General features: G+C 33.1%; 3 protein-coding genes across 3 annotated transcripts; all 3 read left to right on the top strand.

The window, feature by feature from the left end:
* The first annotated feature begins 1,775 nt into the window (after positions 1-1,775).
* On the top strand, positions 1,776-16,837 carry LOC107638999 (uncharacterized). Its single transcript, XM_088483622.1, has 24 exons — positions 1,776-2,289; positions 4,942-5,022; positions 5,450-5,549; positions 5,660-5,744; positions 5,837-5,883; positions 6,679-6,758; positions 7,274-7,333; positions 8,285-8,384; positions 8,474-8,551; positions 8,775-8,842; positions 8,964-9,032; positions 9,111-9,188; positions 9,333-9,428; positions 10,420-10,490; positions 10,981-11,058; positions 11,166-11,259; positions 11,793-11,891; positions 12,216-12,433; positions 12,523-12,637; positions 14,808-14,939; positions 15,017-15,124; positions 15,199-15,308; positions 15,390-15,488; positions 15,576-16,837. The coding sequence occupies exons 1-24, from the start codon at positions 2,242-2,244 to the stop codon at positions 16,108-16,110; spliced, it is 2,649 nt and encodes an 882-aa protein (XP_088339748.1). The 5' UTR covers positions 1,776-2,241; the 3' UTR covers positions 16,111-16,837.
* Positions 16,838-17,358: 521 nt separating this feature from the next.
* LOC107637617 (outer envelope pore protein 16-2, chloroplastic) lies at positions 17,359-21,092 on the top strand. The gene is made up of 7 exons (XM_016341013.3): positions 17,359-18,331; positions 18,493-18,544; positions 19,068-19,157; positions 19,680-19,711; positions 19,864-19,897; positions 20,283-20,350; positions 20,808-21,092. Exons 1-7 carry the CDS (start codon positions 18,011-18,013, stop codon positions 20,949-20,951), a joined length of 741 nt encoding a protein of 246 aa, XP_016196499.2. The 5' UTR covers positions 17,359-18,010; the 3' UTR covers positions 20,952-21,092.
* Positions 21,093-21,999: 907 nt separating this feature from the next.
* On the top strand, positions 22,000-23,031 carry LOC107637616 (uncharacterized). Its single transcript, XM_088485413.1, has one exon. The coding sequence runs from the start codon at positions 22,063-22,065 to the stop codon at positions 22,795-22,797; it is 735 nt and encodes a 244-aa protein (XP_088341539.1). The 5' UTR covers positions 22,000-22,062; the 3' UTR covers positions 22,798-23,031.
* Positions 23,032-24,139: the final 1,108 nt, after the last annotated feature.

The raw sequence follows: 24,139 nt of genomic DNA, 5'->3' as shown, positions 1-24,139 counted from the left end.
AGAACTTCATATTATTGTTTTTTTGGTGACTAGAACTTCATATTATTGTTTGGTGTTATCTACTTACTCCGTGAAAAAAAAAAATCAAATTTTAAATTTTTTAATTGAAAAAATGAATAAAAATTTAAATTTTGTAAAGATATAGATTTTTTGAAATTTAAATTAAAAGATAAAATTTGAATTTCTATTCTTTTCGTTTTGATTTTTTTTTAAATATTTTATTTGAATTTAAATTGAGGTATTTTTTTATTGATATCTTTATTTTAAAGTTAATATAGAATAAGCTGTATAAATAGTAAATCGAATTAAGCTGATTCAATTTACTATGTGTATGTTGTATAGTACTAAATCGAATCACATTAATTCGATTTATTAGGTGACCAAACTAAATCCAAATAACCTAATTTGATTGATATTGTGTCGAATTTTGTTCATTCATAAATTAAAATTATCCATTTTAATTTGCTTTTATTTTTATTAATTCAAATCATACTGATTTAATTTAGTGTTAGAAAAACTAAATCAAATCTGGTAAATTTAATTTACATACATTTATACACAAAAACATGCCTGTAACATTTTTAATTTAATATTTTTATGTAATATTAAATTTTACTTGGTTTATTAATGTTATTTATTTATTTTTTTTGGGTATAGTTTATGTTGTTACCTGTTATATAAGCGTGATCATTATTTACCTATTGAGAGCTACTCTTAATTTTATAGTATTAAAGTTACAAGTGTGAGTACACAAGGAAATAACCATAATATATATATAAAGTTATATTTTTTATAATACTATTCAATTTATATAGGAGCAAATTACTTTGAAACTTAATTAGATCTAAGATCTAACACACCATTCCATATATGCAATCTTTATATATATATATATAAAGACAAATTACAATATAATTATGGTAAGTGTGCATTAACAATTAATTATTAAATTAATTAACTTTTGGTATATATGCACATAACATGTTTTTACTGCATAATATGAGATTTAGTAAAATTTATGATGATTTCTCTGAATTAACGTTTTCTAAACAATTCTTTTAAAAAAGAAATTGACCGTGACAAATTTAATTTTTTTTGACAATAAAGACAAAATATACATAATATAGTAATAAAATAAATTTTATAATAATTTAATATAATGGAGTCAAATTAATAATAAAATAGGGTAAATAAATATTACGATGATATCTTAATAAAAAAATTTTCAAATTTTAGTGGAAATTTCCCCCACAATTTATAACATAAATTCATCCTTGGAGATTGGTATAATATTATTTGTATGTTTTATATTATATTTTGCTAAATCTAAAATTACCAAGCGTAGTATAATTTAAAGGTGATTATTTACATGAATAATGACGAAGCAAAAATTATTAAATAATTTAATATATTTAATAAAATTATTTGATACATGTATTTATATTTCAATTATTATTTAAAATAATAATAATATTTTTTATTTTTGATAATATCATTTTTTACATAATTTTTTTAGATTGTATTGTACATAAATTTATAAAAAAATTAATATTATCAAAATAAGAGTAATATTATTATCTTCCATATTTTTATACGAATAGCCTCGTAATTTAATTAAATCTCAAGAAATACCTCAAAAGAAATTTGTGTTTTCTTTTCCCTTAAATTTTAATTAAAAGTGGGGTTAGTATGAGAATGAGGCGCGCATGTCAGAAGTCAGAACCAAAAACAAACGCGAGTTACTCTTCTCAATGGTTTGGTCGTAATTTCACTGCAAACACAGTGGCATATTGGGAAATTCGACAGCGCGAGACACAAACAAGCGTAATTGTCTTCCACTGCCACTACTGCTACTTCTCTTTCTGCTTAATCGAACAAGCTCAGGGGCTGGGGCACAAAGCGAAAGAGGAAAACACGCCACAAAAAAAAAAAAAAAAACAAAGAAAGAAAAAAGAAAAAGAAAAGAAAACCCTCTTGCTTCCTGAGAGAAGAATAAATTAAATTCAGGGAAAGAACCCAGAGATAGATAGAAAGAGAGATAGTTGAAGAGCTCACACGATGCTGCTGCGTGAATGGCGTTAGGGTTTCTCGTTGATCCTCCCAAGCTCGATTCCCTTTCTGCAATTGTCTCCCTGTCTTGCTTCTTCAAACCCTAATTCGACGCTAGGATTCGGTATCTTCGGAAATTTTCTTCACTGTTGAGCTGAGTTTTTTTTTTTTTTTGTTTTCTGAGTTGCTGCGATGGGCGCGCCGGAGAAATCGCAGGCGAATTCCTCTAATTCGATGCAGGCAAGCTCTCCTAACCTCTAATTGGAAACTCTCTGCTTTGTCGTAGAATCTAGTCAATGCAATTTTCTTTTTTAGCTATTCGATGTTGTGCGGGTTCGAGTTCGATTTACTGGTGTTGCCTTGGAATTCATTTTTGGACTGTGTTTCCTTTCTTCTCATGAGTTTGAGATGCAGAGAGGTGTAGCTTTAGGAAATAGGACGATGCTCTTGCTTGAATAGTGAATAGTCTACTTTTGTTTTATTTATTTTTTCTTGTAATAATTGTTTTTAGTTCACTATCCATATGTGTATGTGTCAGTGTGTCAGTGTGTATTGATTATTGATTCAAAGCTTAAAGTTTTATTGAACTACCATCTACAATGATGTGCTGGCACATCAGTAAAAGAGGAAGATGCTTAATAGTATGAAAGCATTCTATGAAACTTGGCTGCCAAACAAGGTTGCTTGATTTTGGCTCCCTTTCTCAATTTTTATTTATTTCTTGGTTTAGCTTTTGTCCACTTGACACATGTCTAGAAGGATTTTGTACTAATTATCAGGGCTCTTAAACAAGTTAGATTTCCTAGGTAGTGATCAACTGGTCAAGATAATTGTTATGAACCATCTCTCTTAAAAACTTAGTTTTTTGAGCTTGAAGTGCGGATTGCGCTCAAGTCTATTTTTGTCTTGCACTGGAGTTATATCTCTATTTATAATAATGGGGGTAGTAAGGATTGAACTTTACATAGAGCCACATGAATAAATATATATCTCTAACAATACTCAAACTTGATGATTTGGAAATACATGATGGTACGAGTCGTAAAGGATTTTTAAAGTGAAAGTAGATCAAAATTAAAACCTCTTTATCAAAAGAACTGGTTACCTTCATACCTTCTCATCCACTTGGAGGTGATTAGGGGGCTGTGCTCAGTCCTTATTAGAAGGAATTAGTAACCTGAAAGTGCTTGGTTTAAAATTATTGGAGAACTTTGGATAAGGCCAGTCTTGTTTGAGCCTGAAATAAATTTCTGATGTTACCATCCTTGCTTTTGGTTGCAATTCAGATACATTCATTATATATTTCTTTCTTCTGAGATCTGTGTGTTATTTGGTAGTATGGACTCACTGGGCAGCAAGCAGTGCGCACTTGCTAAAAGTCCAATTTATAGTCTTTTTTTTGCGCTTATGCTTTTAGTCCCAACTGCTCACTAAATGGACCATTACTTTTCCAATTATCTCAATAATTGCTAATAAGAACAAAAGAATTTGCATTATTTTGTTTACTATTGTAACGTTTTGGCAATTTCTTCTTCTGTATGCAGCTTGTTGTGGCTGTATTGCTACCTTGTTCTTTTAAGGGGAATACTTATTGCCTTTAATAACATGGCATGTCATGGATTTATTATGGATATGTACTACATTATTACTGGCATCTTGGTTGTCGGCACCCTCTCAGTTTTGTCAGTCTTTTACTTTGAAAAAGAATGCATAGTCTTTATCCAATTTAATTGGCTTCTTGTTCTTGTTTCTTCATATTTCTTTCTTTTCTTGGTGCAGATTGGTCAGTCTGTTATTAATTCAAGCATTTATCTAACATACTGGTTAAGGTTCAGAACTTACATAAGATATTGCATAAATGAAAAAACAAATTTTGCTAAAGAGTGTTCAATTATAGTTATTTGGTATTGCAACTTTTTCCTGTTTTCAGTTTATCTGTTTTACCATGCAGCAGCCACATGGCATCTTCCTTCTTGTGTCTTTTGTATATGATCTTTTGCTGAGCTTTTCAATTTTGTATGTTCCATCAAATTTAAATTGTTACCTTCCATGTGTGTCCAATTCTACTTATTGGAGAATTATGTGTTACTATTCCCCCTCCCAGAAAAATGGTACCGGCTAACGTATATTTTGAATAGAGGGTATTCTATCTACTCTTGATTTTCTTTGCAAGACATTTATTCTTGTTCTATTTTAGCGAACTTTCTATTTATTGATAAACAATTTTATTAAAAAAAAATCTATAATTGAAGGCCAAACTCCTAACCCTATCCCTCAAAACTTACTTGTCTAGAAACATCTAATTAAAAGTGATTGAATTATGCCTCAACCAAATATTTGAAATGATGGGAGATATGGCACATTGCAACAAATATTTGGCCATATTCCTTCTCCTGAAACTTGCAAAACTAGTCAACAAAAGCTTATCTAAAATTGCAGGGCACGCTTAACTTATTAAAGATGTCTAACAAAGTACCCCAGAAAAGTGAGTCACATTGCAATGCAAAATACATGTGAAATTAATTTTGAATTTGTCTCACATATAACACACACTTAAGGGGAAACAGCCTTATGTGGCCTTCAAACCTACAATATGTCATTGGTATTAATTTTGTTGAGCAGAACTATCCAAATAATGGATTTGACTTTAGAGGGAGATGTAGACTTACAAAACAAGTTTATCATGGTGGATAGAGTTGTATGTGAGAAATGAATTGGGAAATGGAAATAAGATTTACAGCTAAACATATCAGGAGATCATATGATTTCTTAGTCACTTATATATGATGTTTATGTGATTTGTAGTTGTACATAACATCATTTAATTTAATATTAAAATCTTGAGTGGTTTAAATGCCTATGTAACTTAGTAATTCTTCTTATTGGATACAGCGTGTCAAGGTTTATCGAATGAATGATGATGGAAAATGGGATGACCAAGGCACTGGACATGTCACTATTGATTATATAGAGGTTTGTCTGCTGTTTCATCCAAGCTTTCATTTCTGATCAACATGTCTGTGTGCATGTGTCAGGGGACCATGTATGCATGACTTTTCATCTTATTGTTTGCTTTTGTTTATGCTGCTAGGAGGCTTTTATCTTGACCTTTTAAATTATAAATTATAATCTATACTCGAGTTCTATAAGAAAGCGTTTATTTTTGAGATATTCTCATCAATGATTGGTGATGCTCATGGGTATGGATTATTTCTCTTGTCTAATTTCTGTTACATCTTCTGCCTTACTCTTCCTAAATATCTGCGAATTGGATTTAATAATTAAAGACAATTCTATCATATTCAAATATGGAGGTCTTTTGAGTTGGTTTTTAATCTTTTTATTAGTTATATATTGAGTTTCTTATAATGAATGAAAATCATAATGATATATGATGCAGAGATCAGAAGAGCTGGGTTTATTTGTTTATGATGAAGAAGATAATGACAACTTACTAATGCATCGCATCAGTTCTGAAGATATTTACAGGAAACAAGAAGGTAATAATAGTGCTTGTTATGATATATTTTTCTATTGATGACTGATATCTACACATTTATGCTTGAAATATATGAGGGTTGACAGAAGATATCCTTTTATTATCATTCAGATACAATCATCTCATGGAGAGATCCAGAATCTGGTACAGAACTAGCCCTTAGCTTTCAAGAGACTAGTGGATGCTCTTATATTTGGTAATGAACGTTTATTAAATATTAGTTACTCTTTCTCGAGTTTTATCGTTGCTCCTACAAACCTGTCTTGAGGATTATGCTTTTTTGTACAGGGACAATATTTGCAATGTGCAAAGGAATATGCATTTTACTTTAAATAGTAAGTAATGTAAAATTTGAATGTCATTATTCCTTCACCCACCTGGATGTTGATTATATATATGTATATGCATTTACTGAAACTTAGTGCCTGTTTATGTTGGCTTGCATATATTACTGCTTTACTATTCTGTTGTCGTGTGGTGCTATATAGAAAATTTCTTCTTCGATTAGGGTGGATGAGTTGCACCTTTCTATGGTTCTGTTATCTGTTATATATGACATACTGTTGTCTGGCTCCTAGACCTGAGAGTTCATGCAACCATAACTGTGAAGTATAGCCATAATGGTTCTGCGTAGATTACACTGCTTTGTTTGGAATTGTTTTTAAGGTTAATGGACATGTATGTTTGGATTATTTTGAACTGATGTTTGTCACCAGTGATCAATAACTTAGGGATGGATGTTGCCACTATTATTTGATAATACCACTCCTTTTTTTTAACAAATTCATGCAAACATAATGCAAAATAAAATCATCTGTAGAGTGGCATTATCAAAAATAGGAGTGACAATACCATCACCCATAATTTATTATGCCTGAATTCTAACTTCTAATGGGGCAAAATGAAAAATGGTTGAACTTATTAAATTTATGTCCATGTCCCTTATATAAAGTTGTTTTTTATCATGAAAATTTCATTGGCTTTTTCAACACACAAGTACGCATAATGTTAGTCCAACAAATAAGAAACATGATCCTTGAATTCTGTTTTTGACCCTTTCCTAGGCTCCTTTGCAGAGTCATATTGATTGTTACTTTGACTTAGCCTGACTATTTTTGTATTATATTCAGGTGAGGCATTTCACAGTGTAAACAGTGAGTTAAGGGAGTTACCCGCGGTTGAGTTGTCAACACTTCCTTTGATTCTTAAGGTCTGAGCATATGACTAAATCATATAAGTTGTTGTTTCTTGATTATATTTATTTATCATTTTGCAGTTCACCATTTTCCCCTCATTTTCTCTTTGTTTGAAAAATGAGAACTGCTTGTTTGAGCACTTTTTGACAAGAAAGTTGCTTTTATACTTGAAAGAGATAAGGCCCCCCTCTCCCCTTCTCTTTTTCTCTCCAAAAAAAGAAAAAAGGGTTTTCTATCCCTCCACACACTTCCCACCCTCTAAAAAAGACACCGTGAGTGGTAGATGAAGAAATTACCTATGGTTTTGATTGTTCTGTCCATCTGTATTTGTCATCCTTTTGTGAAGTTGCTCTTCTCTCCTGTTGGCAGAGCAGGTTCATAAAATTTATGCAAGAGTATTACTGACTACTGAGTGAAAAAAGGGTTAAATATTACTACTGAACTCTCTCATGTATTCATTTAAATCATTTTTAAATTCACATTTATCTATGATACTCTCATAAAATCCATTCTCTTTTTCTGTGCACAGACTCTGGTTGAGAGTGGCATTGCAGACCAGTTGCGGCTTGCGGAGCTAATATTGAGTGATGTAAGCCACATCAAATTTGTCTGTGTCAGATAAACTGTTCACCTTTGTTCTGCTTATGCATGACTAATTGAAGTTTATGTCAATTGATTCGATATGTTTTCCTGTTGTTGTTGTTTTATAATTGCAATCTAACCACATTTGTGGTGGTGGTGTTGCTATGCTGTACTGGTGTGTAGTGTAGGGTAGAACAAGTTGGTTCTTTAGTTTTATTGATATTCTTCTGTGAAAAAAGAAAAATGTTGGTTTTGTGGCCTTCAAGTGGAAAGTATAGGCTTTACTCTTTAGATGGTTTTCCCTTAGCTTTTTGTATTTCTTTTTGCAACAATTGTTGATAATTATTATTTTCAAATATGTTAGGATGGCATTATTATTATTATTATTATTATTATTATTATTATTATTATTATACAAACTTAAAAAGTATTTGAAGGTGAGTACAAAAGGAATGGAGGATAAAAATAAATCTTTCCTTAACTTAAAAAGGGAAGAAAAAGCGAAAGATGTAGAGAAAAATTCATCATTGCAGTGTAGGAACTAGCAAAGTTTCCCAATCCCTCATCATATTTGCACGGACCATTTGTTTTAAGAAGACCTTGAGCTCTTATCATATGTGGATGGACATGTACACAATCTTGTCCCAAAATGGCTTCTTCTGTGAAGGATACCCTAAGAATTACTAGAGTGATGCTCTACCCAAATGAACAAAAATGTATTTGCAGCCTATTTTGGCTTATTTGTTTCTATCAAATTAGTAAAGCTAGTCATATGAAAGTGGTACAAGGACTTGGGGCACCCAAAATTATTATATTGGTAATGGTTATGTTGTTGATTTCCAATTGTGCTATTATATCCTGATGTTTCTAATAATATTTATCTGATATTCGTTTATTCAATTTTTATTTTGAACTCTACACATAACATTGTTCATCTGTATTTATATTTGCAATGCAGCAAGATTTTTTTCGAAAGCTGATGGAACTATTCAGAAGATGTGAAGACTTGGAAAATATTGATGGCCTTCACATGATTTTCAAGATAGTCAAAGGGATAAGTCAGTGTTCAATTTTGTGCCATTTTGGTTTCAACCCATTGATTTCATTTGCTTTATTCTTCATTTTGAGGTTTTGTGATGCTTTGCAGTATTGCTTAATAGTACACAAATTTTCGAGAGAATATTCAGTGATGAATTTATAATGGACATTATTGGTTCTCTTGAGTGTAAGTTCATCCCAAATTTGTATTATATTTAATTATGTGAAATTTTGTATTTTGCATTCAGCCACTTTAGCCTTTGTGTGCGTGTGTGTTTTTTTTCTCCTCCCAATGAATTGTTTTTTCTCCTCCCAATCAATTATACTTTGTGGTTTTATTTTCTCCTTTTATATGCATAAACTAAAAAGTAGTTTATGATCTTGAGTTTTTCATTTCTTATTTATTTCAGATGATCCAGAAGCTCCTCATATTCAGCATCATCGTAAATTCTTAAAGGAGCATGTTATTTTTAAGGAGGTATATGTTTTGGGCCTGATTATTTGTTCTATGCTGTATAGGAGCCAGGCTGTATGCAGTTTTGTAGCAATGCAAATAAATATCCCTCTTAATAATAATGTGCAACAATTTTCTTTTGTAGGCTGTACCAATAAAGGATCGTACTGTGTTGTCAAAGATACATCAGACATATAGAGTTGGTCTTTTGAAGGTTTCACTTTGTACAAGCCATTTAATTTTTTGCTCCCTCTTTTTGAAATGAGACTCTGAGCTTTTTTAGTGCTTTCAGGATGTTGTTTTGGCTAGAGTATTGGATGAGGCTACTGTTGCAAATCTCAACTCTATGATATATGCAAACAATGCCTTTGTAAGATTTGATTTTCTATTACCCCCCCCCCCCTCCCTTTCCCAAAAAAAAACAAAAAAAAAAAACAACAGATACACAAAAAGTAACTTCTACTTTGATATGTTGATTAGTATCGTTATTTTTTATTTCTCTGTTATTTCCTAGGTTGTTTCTGTATTGAAGGATGACAGTACATTTATCCAGGAGTTATTTGCTAGGTTAAAATCCCCCACCACTACTTCTGAATCAAAGAAAAATTTGGTAAGTCTGTTGATGATATTGTTTCATTTTTCTTTTAGCCTTGGCTGTGATACTGTACTATTTCCAGTATGACATTGTTATTTCATAACTTAACAATTTCCCCTCCTGGTAATTACCTTATTATATATGTGCAGTCACATTTGATGAAATTTTACTTAAAGAAGAAACAGAATTCCAGTGTCAGGTTATGCTAATAAATGGTCTCTGTTCTGTACAATTTATTTAGGTTATTATTCTGCACATTTGATGAAATTTTACTTAAAGAAGAAACAGAATTTCAGTGTCATTTTTTTTCCTCCTGTAGAATCAGTTGATTTGTTTCAAGGCACTTGTATTTTCATTTAGTATTTAGCTTCATAAGACTGAATGTGCTTTAGATCTAAAGTCAGCTCAATTTGGTTGAAGTTTAAATACACTCCAGTTTCAATCTGGTTCATGGTATTACATTTGCCATCCTGTGAAGGCAATAAAATTATGGATGGAATGTGTTTTAGATGCACTCTTCTAATTTTAAATGTCTTTAATTGGAAATTTGAAAGACTGTACAATGGTTCATTTCATGTTTCATTTTGCCTTAACTTGAAGGATGCAGAAGTTATATTAGAAGTATTACAAGGGAATGCTTCCTTATTCCAATTCTACATGTTAAACACAATTAAGTAGTGAAATATTTTCCTCCTTGATGGTTTTACTTTTATCTTTCCTGAAGAGAAAAAGGAACATCAATCACCTTCAGTTAGTTGCATTATAGGGGAATGACATGGCAAGAATTGTTAACTAGCATATTGTGATTAGAACTGGATTAGTTATTCCTTGTCTTTTTAGATGAATAATCATGCCTGTTTGGCCTTTATTATATATTGCTTGCTTGGAATGTTTCCTGTCTTGTTTAATTGAATTATTTTTTTCTTTTTATTCTCATGATTGACCATGTTACTTATTCCTTTCTTTTTTTTTTTTTCAATTTAATTTCTGTCTATGGGATGGACAGGTTTATTTCTTGTATGAGTTTTGTAGTTTAAGCAAGAGCCTACCAATGGTTCAGCAGCTTCGGCTTTTTAGGTATGTTACATCTGTGATGGATGTTGCACAGCCTGTTCTGCGGTTTGTTTTCCTTATCCAATTTTTAGAAGCTATTGTTGCTTGCATTCTTCCTAATTGTTTACTCTGAATTTGGTACTACCTACATAGATTACCTCCAAAATGTTCTGTTGATTTTCTTAAGATGTAATCTGAATTAGCATCTTCATATAGAAAAAATAATGAATGAACATCTTGAGCTGGTGCTGCTTGTTTTGGTACTATTTAATGGTGGAGGCCTGAAATAGTTATCTTTTTTTCATACAACTGTATGCATAGCAAGTTTTTCACGACTAAGAAACTTCCAGAAGAAACTTTTGATATACAGTTAATGCAATTTGCATTAGGAAGTTCTTGCAACTTCTCTGTTTCCCGATTATCTTTCAATTTTTGTTTTGCTCTTTATTCTTTTCGGAATCTTAATATCTTGGTAAAATTTATTGATTTTTTAATTTAATTTCATTATTTGTAGGGATCTGATGAATGAAGGCATCTTTGACATTATCACCGATGTCCTGCAATGTCAAGACAAGAAGTTTGTGCTTACTGGGTACTGATGCTATATTGGCCCTATGTATAAAAGTTTCAGTTTTTACTGGTCTGTTTTTACATTTTTTTGGATTAGTTTCTGAGGGGAAATATTTGTGATGCTTGCAGAACAGATATCCTCATTCTATTCTTGAATCAGGATCCTAATCTTCTGCGTTCCTATGTTGTGAGGCAAGAAGGAATGACACTACTTGGACTGTTGGTAAGTATTGTATGCAAGAGGACAAATGATTTTTACCCTCTAAATGGCATGCATCTTTAAAAAAACAGCCAAAGTCAAACAACCATGTTAGTGCATTATTTCATTTATGAATTTTGTTGTCCGAGTCTCTATTATTTATGTTTTGGACTTTTCATGAAGAGCTTTTGTATAACATATATATATATATAGTAAACACTCTAGTTGGATAATATATGTTTTTGTTTTTGGATAAAAGAATTATTCTGTTTAGATAAAGGGAAGAGGAATAGTTATATTTAGGGCAGTAAGAGAGCATCTCTTCAAGGACAAGAAGAAACAAGAAAACAACTATCAACAAAGTTGAGTTCTCTGGTATCTTTAAGATATCTGAGATCGAAATTCTTTAGAAAGGTTATGTGCTTTACACAATTACACCAAAGACTTTGTTATGAAACAAGAGGGATATTGGAATCGGTTGGACCTGTTAATGTATTTCCCTTTAAAAACATCCATAAGAAAAAGGTATTAGCTAACTCCTTTTTTTTTTTGGACAGGTTAGAGGAATGATAACAGATTTTGGAGATGAGATGCACTGCCAGTTTCTTGAAATCATTCGGAGTTTGTTGGACTCATGCACATTGTCTGGAGCACAGGTTTGTTTCCTGCTATCCTTTTCTGTTTGGTCAAATTAACCATGCGTTAATACTAATTTTTTCTTGGCCACATGGATTTGTTGCATAAGCTTGTTAGCTGAATTTAAGTATGGATGTGATTTTACTTTGAATCTTGGAGTCAGCACAAATGAGAGACTGAATTTATTTGTGCAAGTGTAAATTTTGCATGTTGATTATGTCCTATCTTCTGACATGTTTGAAACTCGAGTTAGTGTTTCATAAAGTTGGAAGATTTATTGTAGATTTATTAGATAGTTATTCATTGACTTGCTCAATGTTAACCTTTTTGTTTGACTTGCTCAGAGGGACACTATAATTGACATATTCTTTGAGAAGCATTTGGGTCAACTGATTGAAGTGATAACAGCATCATGTCCTCCAGAAAATGTTTCCCGTGCAAGTAGCAAATCTGTAGGTCCTGCTCAAAGAGTTAAGTTGCAGAGTGTGACGAAGCCAGAGATACTAGCAAACATATGTGACTTATTATGCTTTTGTGTCTTGCACCATCCATACAGGATAAAGTAATTTCTTGTATCCGTAGAGTAATTAAATTCACTTATTTGGTGCTGCTTTGTAAATGCCAATATGGATAACTCTTTCCTGTTTGCAGGTGCAACTTTCTTCCTAATAATGTGATTGATAAAATTTTGTTACTGACACGGAGAAGAGAAAAATACTTGGTTGTTGGTGCTGTCCGGTTTGTTCGTACTATTCTCTCCCGCCATGTAAGTTTTGGCTTTTGTATGGCGCTGTAATTTGGTATATAATTTGAGTGAGAAATTCTAGTTGTGTTGGGGTACACAGAAGGCTGTTAAGTAGTTTCAATGACATGGTTTTATAAACAGAAGCTACCATTGTGGAATGGGTTATGGGGGGTTTGTCACGATACAAGTGATTGCCTCTGGTGGTCAGGGTGTTATCAGTGACATTTTATTTTGGCACTTTAGTTTTGTATCATAGAAATCAGAGTCTATATTTATGCTTGATAATGTTTTATGATACAAGTATTTCGTTTTTAGCTTTTCGAATCGAATAATTTGAGCATCAAAGATTCGTGGGAACAGGCCAGAACTGGCGAGTCTATATCAAAAGAAACTGGATAAAAGGTTGAGGATAAATAGAAATCGCTCTCTCTCACACACACAAACATCTAAACCAAGTCAGACAAGGCTTAGTAGTTGTTGATGTAGCATATGTGATATATATAGTAGCGGCAGAAATAATTTTATGCGATCCCTGATAATACTGATATATTGTGATGTTCTCTGTTCTATAATTATATAGAAATTTGAAAAACCAATATATAAATTATATTGGGCTTTTTGTAGATACATGGATTCAAAATTTAGGTAATAATCCTGGTAGAGGTTTGTGATATTTTATCAATTTTTTTAGACTAGATAATTCAGTGTTCTTATGCACGGAGTTAGTTAAGCTGATTTCTCTGGTTGGACTTGACTTTTCTTTTTTTCTTTTTAAGAAAAACACATTTTTCATGTTCCATAGTTGTATCTTGTTTTCTCTGGCAATTTGGCTGTTGGAATTGTGAGTATAGTTTTAAACAGTTTGTTTGTCCTTTTAGGCAATGTTGACTGGTTCTGAGTGTAGTTTCAGAATGGTTTGAGTTTGATGACAGTTTATTTTTTCCATTGCCACTGTATGTCCCTTACCTTACTGAGTGGGGAATTCAAATAAAAGCTGTATCACATCTTACACTCAGAAGCATCAATTATGGTTAACTATTTGCTATTCTATTGTCTGGAGGAAAAAGGAATTTACAAATAGAAAAAGAAAAGAGAGACAATAAATATCTGCACAGGAATAAAGCAAAAGAGAAAATGTAGGTCCAAGTGATTGAGCTACGTAACAAGGCATGCCAATCTGAATAATGATATACATCCAAGTGTTCTTATTAACCAAGTCCAATCAAGTTGGTCTAACATCAACAAAAATCAATTATGGGTCGCATTATTTCAAGTCTTGTTGTTTAACTTGGCTGGACTTGATTTATAAAAAGACTTGGATATGTAACATTATTCCGCTGATCTGTCTACATATCTAAACATCTTTGAAGAGACCATTAGTAGGGCACCACTGAGATGCAAACGGAAAAACCCTATGTCGGCACATTTTAGTTCATTTTTCTTTTGTAGTCTGCAATTTCTCTCGTGAAATTTAATATCAGTTAGTAGCTTGTTCCTTTTCCCTTGTTGCATGTAATCACCTCATCTTCCTTGTTGAACTAGAGTTCATTTTCCCATTTTCTCTGTAACTTATCTCAACAATTTAGTTAAAACAATACTAGCAAGCACAATTAATTCTACCTGTTAGTTTTTGTATGCATGTCTAATTAAATTAGATGTATGCGATATACTATATTTGGAAAGTAAACAGGTAAGAGAACCTGTTGAATATGAGTTAATCTTAGCTGTTATAGAGCATCCTTATTCTTGTTGCCTGCCTAAAACAGGTGTAGATTATTTGAGCATCCTTATTTGCCTAAAACAGGTGTAGATTATTTGATATTTATTTTTTATCCTTCTCACCTTTGAGGACAAGAAGAGTAACAGTTATATAACCACAATAGTTTGTATAACTTCTGGGAATATTGGTAGACTTAGTTATTACTTTAAGTTGCTTATGTTATAGCTTCTAGTGTAGAAGATGTCCATAATCGTTTTATAAGATTTCTTGTTCTAAGATTCACATTGAAAGTTTGTTTGAGCTGGATGACTTTTTTTTTTTTATTCTGTGAAGCTAGGTATATCGATTTAGGTTAATATCATTGTGATTTCATTTCTTTTACCCCTCTATATAATTCTTATTTCCCTTCAGACTGTTGGTGTCTTGGTCCTCATATGTAGTGCAACTAATAGTTTGTGGGTTTGCCTGCAGGATGAGCATCTGATTATCCATTTTGTTAGAAATAATCTTCTCAAACCAATTGTAGATGCCTTTGTTGCCAATGGAAATCGCTACAATCTGCTTAACTCTGCGGTTCTTGAACTTTTTGAGTATATTCGCAAGGTAACTCTCCTTTATTATGTAGTCATTGTGGATCTTAAGTGCCTTGCATGATTTTGTGCTGATTACATTTAATGCAGGAGAATCTAACATTGTTGCTGAAATATATAATTGAATCCTTCTGGGACCAGTTGATGAAATTTGAGTATTTGGTATCCATTCGCTCGCTGAAAGTAAAGTATGAGCAGGTATATTCCTTGTGTTTACCCAACTCTTATCAAGCACATGGTCTTGACTCTTGAGCTTACATGCTTGCATGCAGTGTGTAGATAATGGTGGTACAAAAAGTACATCTAATGTGACTGACCTTCGAAGACGAACTGATGAGCGTTGTTTGGAGAAAGAAGAGGAAGAGTACTTTAATGAAGACAGGTATGTATATTCTTTCATGAATATTATAGTTGGTTTTATACAGATAGCATGGTGTGTCTTGATTTTTGATGGTTTATTCAGTGATGAAGAGGATACATCTGCATCCATTTCGCGAAATCAGAAAGGGCAGCAGCAAAAACCTGTTTTGTCCAATGGAGTTGCTGCAGGCTACTCGCAGAGGTATGCTGGCTTATGTTTAGGGTTCTCCTAGTCCTGTTCTCTCAATCATCATCCGTAAAGTGATGATGCCTTTTTCTTGATTTTCAGTCCAAGGTCTGGTGCACTGGTTGATTATGATGATGACGAGGATGATGAGGATTACAGGCCGCCACAAAGGAAGCAACTGGAGACTTCTGAAGAGGATGAAGGGACAATGGAGTCTCTCAGGCTGAAAAGGAAATTGCCTTCAAAGGATAAGGATCCTGAGTCAGTGAAGAAGCAGAAACTGTCTAAGAACTCAAAATCAAAAGAGAGTGTTTTTGCTGCGTTGTGTTCAACATTGAGCCAGGCTGTGCTACCTGTTAAGAGAACTGCAATGAACATTCATACAGGCCCTTGGCCAAATGATGGGAGGGAGAGCCCAGGGGAAGGCAATCAAGAAAAGGGGTCAAGTGTTTCTGGAACCTGTTCTGAGATTAGCAATACAACAAATGAAGAGAACCATTTAGATAGAGAAACTGCTGCCTCAAGAAATGTTTCTGAAAGGTTACCTGGCACCCTGGAGAATGGCCAGTTGGGTACTGAGGAACATCCATTGGTTTCACCAAAATCCTCACCAGAGATGGCTGTCAACGGATCTTAGGCTTTCAGAATCGTATTGTGGAAGGCTTATTGTTCATGTTGTCTGACCTATGGATATGCTGGTGGCTAGGTGGTTACTGAGCGTACGCCAAAGCTATGAGCCAGAAGAAAAGAAAGGTTTTCTACAAGGGGGTAAGTTCTTATTTTGCATTCCGTTGACAACATGCAGAGATTCTGTACAGTGTCGCTGAGATGCGGAAGACATTAATACTGCAACTTGGATCTGCTCCTATGCTTTGGTTGGCTATTACAGGCTTTGAGCATAGTAATTGTTGCTTTTGTGTAACATTCACCAGCGATAATTCTCGTTTTCTTTTCTGTCTCGCCTAATTTTACCTACCACCTCATTTTCATGGTTCCTGCCAGAGGGTCTGGGGTTGGGGGTTGATCTTGCTATCATTGTTTCGCCGTTTTCTAAGTTATATCAACTTGATAGAGGGCACTAATATTCGCCCAACACAGGTTTTTACTTTTCTGTTTTCTTGTTCTTCCCCCCTTTTTTTGTGGTGGATGTGATAATAGAGAATGTGCAGTTGAGTTTAGGACCAATATCTCAGAAATGTAGTAATGAGAAAAACAGAGTCCGTTGTAAATCTGTATTAAGCTGTTAACGCATGCATTGGACTTGCAATGCAGTTCTGTCAACTTCAACTGTAATTACGATGATTAGCTTTGCCCTAAGATCTGTACCCCATCCAAAACGCAAAAAGAAAAGTTTTGCCTTGAAATTTTATATTGTTGTGACTGCTTGACTTTTAGCAACTTCACGTCCATCTCATGGTAGTGTTTGCTTTGTTCCTTCAGTTTTGGCTGCAGTGATCTTATCTTGTGAGTGACTTTTCCTTTTGATTTGGTTGATAATAATATTAAGGGCAAAGTATTCTTACATCTTCTAAGATCCAGTGAAATAAATTTCTCTTTTCTTATCACGTTGAATCTCCGAAGTTTTCGGTAATATATTTGATATTACGGCATAACAGTAACTTTCTTGAAAGTAGGTTTAGAAGAGTTTAATGACTTTACGTTCCTTTTACAAATAAACGAGTCATAATGAATTTCACCGAAGGTTGGAGATGAGGTACGTGAATTTGTCATAATACTATTAACATTGAAGGCAAGGTTAACCTTGTCTTCAAGATGCTCATCACGCCTAATAATAACAGTAGTATGTATACATCTCCGGCAGTGGATGGTTTTTGGTTTACTTATTTGATATATATATTTTGGAAGACGAAAACAAGGGACGAATGTCATAGAATCCACCCTCAGTATTTCATGCTGGCTCACTAACACTGTATGCTTCATGCTTACAATTTACTTTGCTGTTTCATTATGTGAATCAACGGATTCTTAGTGGTATATTACATTGAAAACGGGATTCGGACTTAATTAACATCCATCGAGTTTTAATTTGTGGAGATGCAGCTACAAGAACTGATTACTGAAGCCTTTTGAATTTTTTTTCCCTTTCCTTTGATGCAGTGGGAGGTTCATATTTTGTTTCCGTTTGGATATTTTCATCGTAATATTTTGAAATGGATATATCATTGTTGTGATAAAGTAATCTTACGTAATATGTCCGAGGTATTTTAGTGAAAGAATAAGGTTGTAACAGCGACATCATATTATGTATTGATTGATAAATGTTCACTAATTGTATAATAAGGTCAATTCATATGAATCCAAACATGATTATTATGCGTTATTTGTTTTAAACACGTTCTTTGATTATTAAGCTATTGTTATTTTATATTTTAAACTAAATAATTAAGTATTACATGTTATATAATCTATCCTAATATCTATTTAAAAAAATACAAGTAATAAGGAGGGAAGGAGGAGAGGACTGAGTCGTAAGGTGAAAATGGAAGAAGGCATTGCTCCTTTTTTAGTGGCTTGAAATGGTGTACTCCATCAACCTTGTTATTTCCACTTACCACCTCTTCCCCGCAATACGCCACGTGTCATCTCCCTCCTCCCTACACGTGTCCCTCAAACACACTAGTGTTCTTTTATTCATTTCACCCGAAGCAGTTACATTAACAGAAATAGAAGAAAGAAAGAAAGAAAGGAAGAAAGAAAAGATGAACATTAGCACAAGCAGTAACTTGGAGACGCGGTCTCTGCTTGATGAGCTCTGCAACTTCGACAAAGAGGGAATGTTGGATCTTGGCCACCCTCTTCTCAACCGCATCGCTGAGAGCTTTCTCAAAGCCGCCGGTGTATTCAATTTCCCCATTTCTATTTATTTGCATGCATGCATTTCCAATTTGATTTACTTGATTCTTGTTTCGATTATTCTGATATGGCGGATTTCCTTCTTATTGTGATAACGGATCTTGCGGTTGATGAATGGTGATGTCTTATATGCACTGTGTTGCAGGTAGGAGCAGTGCAAGCTGTGTCGCGTGAGGCTTATTTCACGGCCATTGAAGGTACATTAATGGGCGCCATAAGAGTTTACAGTTGAAGAAAATAATATATCATGCTAACTAACACACCATAATTAGAAAAAAAAAGCTTATTTTTTCTATTCTCTTTATGTAATAAATTAAGGAGATTAAAGAGTTCAACTTAGGTAATTTGAGTAGCATGATTTACATTATTGCTGGTTGTGATTTGATTTAGATTGATTTAATTTGAAGTTGTGTTTTCTCAATTTTTGTGACATATATGATTATTGTAATTAAGCCACTAAGAGTGGTTTAGTGGTGAAGAATCTGGATACTATGCAATATGCATGAAATAATAGGTTCAAATATCATTGCTGATTTGTTGCCAATGTACGGGTGATCATTGCAAATTATATATTATATTAATGTCTTTCTTTTCTTTTTAATAAAACGAGATAAGAATGTTGAGGCATGTTGGAAATTAATTCTTATTTTATTTTATCATCTATGATGTATGTTATACCACATGATGCATTTTTTGTGTCCATGATCTGGTTTCATATAGGTTGCGGGGCTGTTAATAATGGTGGGGCTTTACCGCCAGAAATTACAGGTGCAAAGAAGAAGAAGACGCAGTGTTTTTCAGGTCTAAAAGGTGCATCTAACACACTTGAATTCACCTCATTTCTATCAATTCAAAGTTTTAATATATAGTAGCTATCTATTTATGCATTATGGTTTGCTTGCTCTGCACTCCCAAATCACCACTAATATTTTATCTTCTTTAACATTTATGAACTAGTGTTAAATCTCTTTTAAAACAACTGAGAATATTGTTGGAAACATAAAGAATAAGTTGTGTTAGTTCTTTAATATCATTTTACAAGTGTAGTATATAGACTGCATTGCCAAATGTGTTTTTTGAACATCTAAAAATTGATGTATATGAGACACCTACTAAGATCTAAAGATACAAAAGAGTTCAGATATTGAAACATGGCCACATCAAAATCTAAAGGTGACTAGTGGAGCAGATATGGACACAATACAATGTTTGGATGTGTAAAGAACATTTCACTTACATATATATTCTGTTACATGGTCAATCGCTACAACGTTGTACTGATTATAAGTTGTATAACTTGATAAATATAACACTCTTGTTTTGTGCATTCAGGAGAAACCAGCTGCAAGTCCCTTGAGGCACTGGTGAGTTTATAACTTCATATATAAGATTACTTTATTATGGCTTTAATATTGTTCCACAATTTAACATTTGTAGTGCCAAACTTAGATAAGTTAGCTATTAGTTAAAATTGTACATTTTTTTTGTTGATTGTATTGCCTTTTCTCTTCTTCAGGTGAAGAACACTGGAAAAGAGTCCTTACAATGGGGTAATGATATATCCCCTCAACCCAAGACACCATTTACTTCTGTAATATCATTGAGTGATCTTTTCTAGATTAGTGATAACTTCTATTGTGTGTTATAATAACTTGCATTTTCCCGTTTTAAGTATTGTTTCTACTTACCTTAAAGAAAAAAAAAAAAGAATACTTGGTCAAGTTCCATGAATCTTTTTTTTCCCATTCTCAAATTAAAGAATGATGATATGTAGACTTCTCTTCACAAAAATGTATATCTTAATTTTACTAGTTCCAACAAAGATAAGGAACTCGATACAAGTATTATCCTTGGAAATTATTAGTATTACAAAATTTAAAGGGTAAAATGTCCCAACATCAACATATGAACCTCAAAGAATCTTGCGAAATGCAGGATTGGCTGCTGGAATATATTCAGGTCTTACATATGGCTTGAAGGAAGCTCGCGGAGCTCATGATTGGGTAATACTTCTTTTTCTCCTTTTTTTATCACATAGCTTTGAACAACACCACCAGCTCTTATTAGCTTGAAAGTCCAAAATCGCAGCAACAATTGCCGTTGGATTAGCCAAATTTATTTTTGTAATTATAACATAACCGCTACCATGATTACAAATGTAGATAAAACCAATTTAGGCTAAGAACTTCAATGATATATGATCTTTATGTTCCAGCTACTTGATGCTTCTCTGGTAGAACATTTTCTCCTCTGTGATGTTCAGTCTAAATACGATATGTCTCTTAGTTTCATTTTGGAGGAAAAAAAGACGGAAGGAAAGAGTTTGGAGTATAACATGAGCCAAGTTTACATCAAGCCCCTTCCTTCCTCGTTTTCCCTCCAAAACCAAACTCGCAAACATACCCTTAAGTTTTGTGGAAGATAAGAGTGCAAGTTGAATTTTTAATCTGTTTGATGCAGAAAAATAGTGCAGTTGCTGGAGCAATCACTGGGGCAACACTTGCACTAACACTGGAAGACTCATCTCATGAACACATTGTGCAGTGTGCTATCACTGGAGCTGCAATCTCCACTGCTGCAAATCTCCTCACTGGGATTTTCTGAGTGGATGTTTTGTTAACATTCGTTTTTAATATTAGTACCCTTTTCTTTCCCTTCTTGATTCTTAGAGTTACTAGTACATACTGCAATGATTTTTCTCTTAAATTTAATTTTTTATTATAATTTATATGTCTTAATTGCCAAGTGTTTTTCAATTCATTGTGGTTTTGCCTAAGTAAGCATTAGCTTCTCCTTTTTATAACACCGTATTATTTTTTATTTACTAGAGTTGTTAAAAGAAAAATCTAAACTTGACAACTTCAAACATGAAAAATTTGAAGCATTTTAGCATTTAGCAAGAGATATATATCCAGTTTGTCTCTGTTTGAGTTTTACGAATAGAAAACTATTTTGCTAGCACATTTAAAACTCAGCAGAGATTTTTACAAATCTAGTTGGATTAAGCGGGCTTTAGTATTACTTTGGTAAATGGTTGATCTAAAAAATAAATTGCAGTTAAATACTTGGTAAAAATTTTAGTTAACAATGCAAATTTATTAAGAAATTTAGTATCTAGTATCTTTGGGCTATATGCTGAATATAAAAAATGTTATGTGCCTACTAATAATTAATTATCAAATTAGTTATTATATATTTACGTATAAATACATGTATTATTTTATTTATTTTAAATGTATATTTTATATTTTGATATATAATATCTACGAGAAGTTATAGAAGTTGATTTTCTAGAAGTTGATTTTTTATATACCTTAGAATGATCTATATAAACGCATCAGTTTGCCTATCAACTAGCAAGAATCAGATGCAATTTGATCTGCTAATGCAGTATTCCTTTTCATACATACAGAACTTAAGGATATCTCTAACCCTAAGCTGATATAGTACCAATTTTGGACCTTTCATGTTCTTTCAAATAAATGCCTTTGACCTGATATTTTTCTATTCCCTATTGTGTGTCACGTTCTTATACATCTTGTAGATGACCCTTAAAACAATAATTCATATGCCAAGCTTTTCTTTAACGCTGAGAATCTTTGATGTACATGGATTATTCAGTTTAATCTCACCTATAAATTAGCAAATAGAAAATGATGCAAAAGCCAGGGATTCATCCAACAAAAAATAAACCAGATAAACCTTGTTCATCATCATGCTTGGGAACAATAATAGTAATAGGAGTGTGATCAGACTCAAACCTGGCAACCCTCCATTGGAACTGAGCAACAGCATGCAAAAAGCCAGAGATAGCAAAACTGGCGTGTTCTCCACGGAAAGGTGCACCACGTACACCCTCGGCAAGCGACACCTTTCTTGTATCATATCGGAGATGGGGTGTACCGGCCAGGTGAACGTGGTGCAGATCAATCTCATCGAGGAAAACGGTAAGGGAGCTTCTGCCAACTTGAGCATGCGTATCATAAGGGACGACCGGTACGGTGTCTTATGCAACACAAACACAAAGCTTTCGGGTTCCTACGATTCCTTTAAGGAGAGTTATTGCGTGCCGCCGCTGTCGGACGCCGAGCTCTTGTGCTATGTTTGTCGTGACACCGGCTCCGGCAGCTGTTTCTCCATGACAAGAAAGAAGGTGAATGCCGAGTTTGTGGAAATGGTGAAGGTTAAGCATGCTTTTGTGGTTGATGATGAGTTGACTTTCAATGTGAGAATGAAGATAACCAACAACAAGAGGATTGGATTGTGTGTTGAAGTTGAAGGACCTGTGAAGCTAACTTTGGATTATACTAAGAGACTTGTTTCTAAGATTAGAGGGAAGATGGATACCCAAATGGAGGCTTGTGCTCTCTTTCTTTTCAAGAATGGTATGCATCAAATTCAGGCTAATCATGCTGGCCAGGATTACGACATAGATGATGTTTTCTTGTGACAACTCAAAATAAACCGTGCTTGGTTTTTTGTTAATAGGTTGCAACTTAATAATTAAGACCAATAAAATGAGTTTGATATGCATAAAGTGTGAGTCTCATTTCATATATGTGAATCTCATATCTTTAGTATTGAAAATGTATAGATTAAAATCCTTTTAGAGAAGGATATTAATATATATGTAACGAGCATAAATGATGTAAAAAATAATAAACAAAGTTTTTTTTTAAATAAATGTACTTTGAAAACATTAAATTATTTTTTGATTTTCAATAAAAAAAACTTCCTTATTGGTTAAATTTTAAACAAATAGCTTAAACACAGTTATTGGTTAAAATTTTACAAGTTACATTGTCTTATCATTACGGATAAAAATTTTTTTAGATGATAATTATTGATGCAAGATGCAATGAAAATATGAGGAAAAAAAGTTCATTTATCATGGTCCGAAGTAAATCATGACTAGTGTTTAAGGGATAAGTCTTTCAGCAAGTCAAATGATCTAATTTTTAGAAAAACAAACAGAATTTTTTTTATTCTTAGAATATTACTAATATGAATATTATCTTCTTGTATCAATAATAAACATCTATTTTCAAAGACGACAACAACAATATATTCTAACCATATTCACAACTCAATATGTCAAAATCGCATTATATATATTAAGTTGATAATTAAAGTATATAGTTAAATTCATGCGTTTTACATAACTAAGTCATAAGTATTATATTAACAGTTCGAGATTCAAAATAACATAACACACACGAGGACTCTGCCTGTGACATATGTAGCATTGACAAACTCTAGGTTTTTGCATAAAGATTCTATTATATATCACATAGCCCTTGGAAAGAAGAAGAGCTTACCGAAATGAATAAGATCTACTGTGAGACGAGTGGAATGGAACCTGGAATGACACTTGTATCTAAAAAATATGGGAATATGTTAGGGTGAGTTTTGCAACTCAGTGAGCAAACATTATATCTATAACTAACATGAGACAATACAAATTTTACCTTAAAAATTACATTTCTTTACAGAAATAAGAAATTCATATCAATTAATTATGCAAACAAATAGATATATAGTTAAGCGGATGAACGGAAATGAAAAATCTCATTCCAGAAGTCAAATCAAATCGAATATTACACACTTAGGGCGGCTCCACCTCTAAAGGTAGTCCTTTTGTCTAGTGTGCTCGTACGTTATAATAGATCTAACATGTGGCCTACACATTGGACTAGCAACGCCCCTGCTAGGTGCTAGCTGAGTTTTGTGTTAGATACATCTAAGTTAATGCCATAATTGCCGTTAATTACGATTTTTTAGTCAGAATCTCC

Source organism: Arachis ipaensis, chromosome B4 (assembly GCF_059453495.1).
Source record: "Arachis ipaensis isolate K30076 ecotype BB chromosome B4, ASM5945349v1, whole genome shotgun sequence".
Lineage (NCBI taxonomy): Eukaryota > Viridiplantae > Streptophyta > Magnoliopsida > Fabales > Fabaceae > Arachis > Arachis ipaensis.
Note: the sequence above shows the minus strand (reverse complement) of the source record. Positions and strands in the feature narration are given on the sequence as shown.

What these genes read in the sequence shown, in the direction of transcription:
- LOC107638999 (XM_088483622.1), top strand. Translation starts at nt 2,242, where the DNA reads ATGGGCGCGCCGGAGAAATCGCAGGCGAATTCCTCTAATTCGATGCAG. An exon ending in AAGAAGTTTGTGCTTACTGG is followed by an intron (nt 11,059 to 11,165) that starts GTACTGATGCTA and finishes TGATGCTTGCAG; the next exon opens with AACAGATATCCTCATTCTAT. An exon ending in TGACACTACTTGGACTGTTG is followed by an intron (nt 11,260 to 11,792) that starts GTAAGTATTGTA and finishes TTTTTTGGACAG; the next exon opens with GTTAGAGGAATGATAACAGA.
- LOC107637617 (XM_016341013.3), top strand. Translation starts at nt 18,011, where the DNA reads ATGGTGTACTCCATCAACCTTGTTATTTCCACTTACCACCTCTTCCCC. An exon ending in TTATTTCACGGCCATTGAAG is followed by an intron (nt 18,545 to 19,067) that starts GTACATTAATGG and finishes GGTTTCATATAG; the next exon opens with GTTGCGGGGCTGTTAATAAT. An exon ending in CTCGCGGAGCTCATGATTGG is followed by an intron (nt 20,351 to 20,807) that starts GTAATACTTCTT and finishes TGTTTGATGCAG; the next exon opens with AAAAATAGTGCAGTTGCTGG.
- LOC107637616 (XM_088485413.1), top strand. Translation starts at nt 22,063, where the DNA reads ATGCTTGGGAACAATAATAGTAATAGGAGTGTGATCAGACTCAAACCT.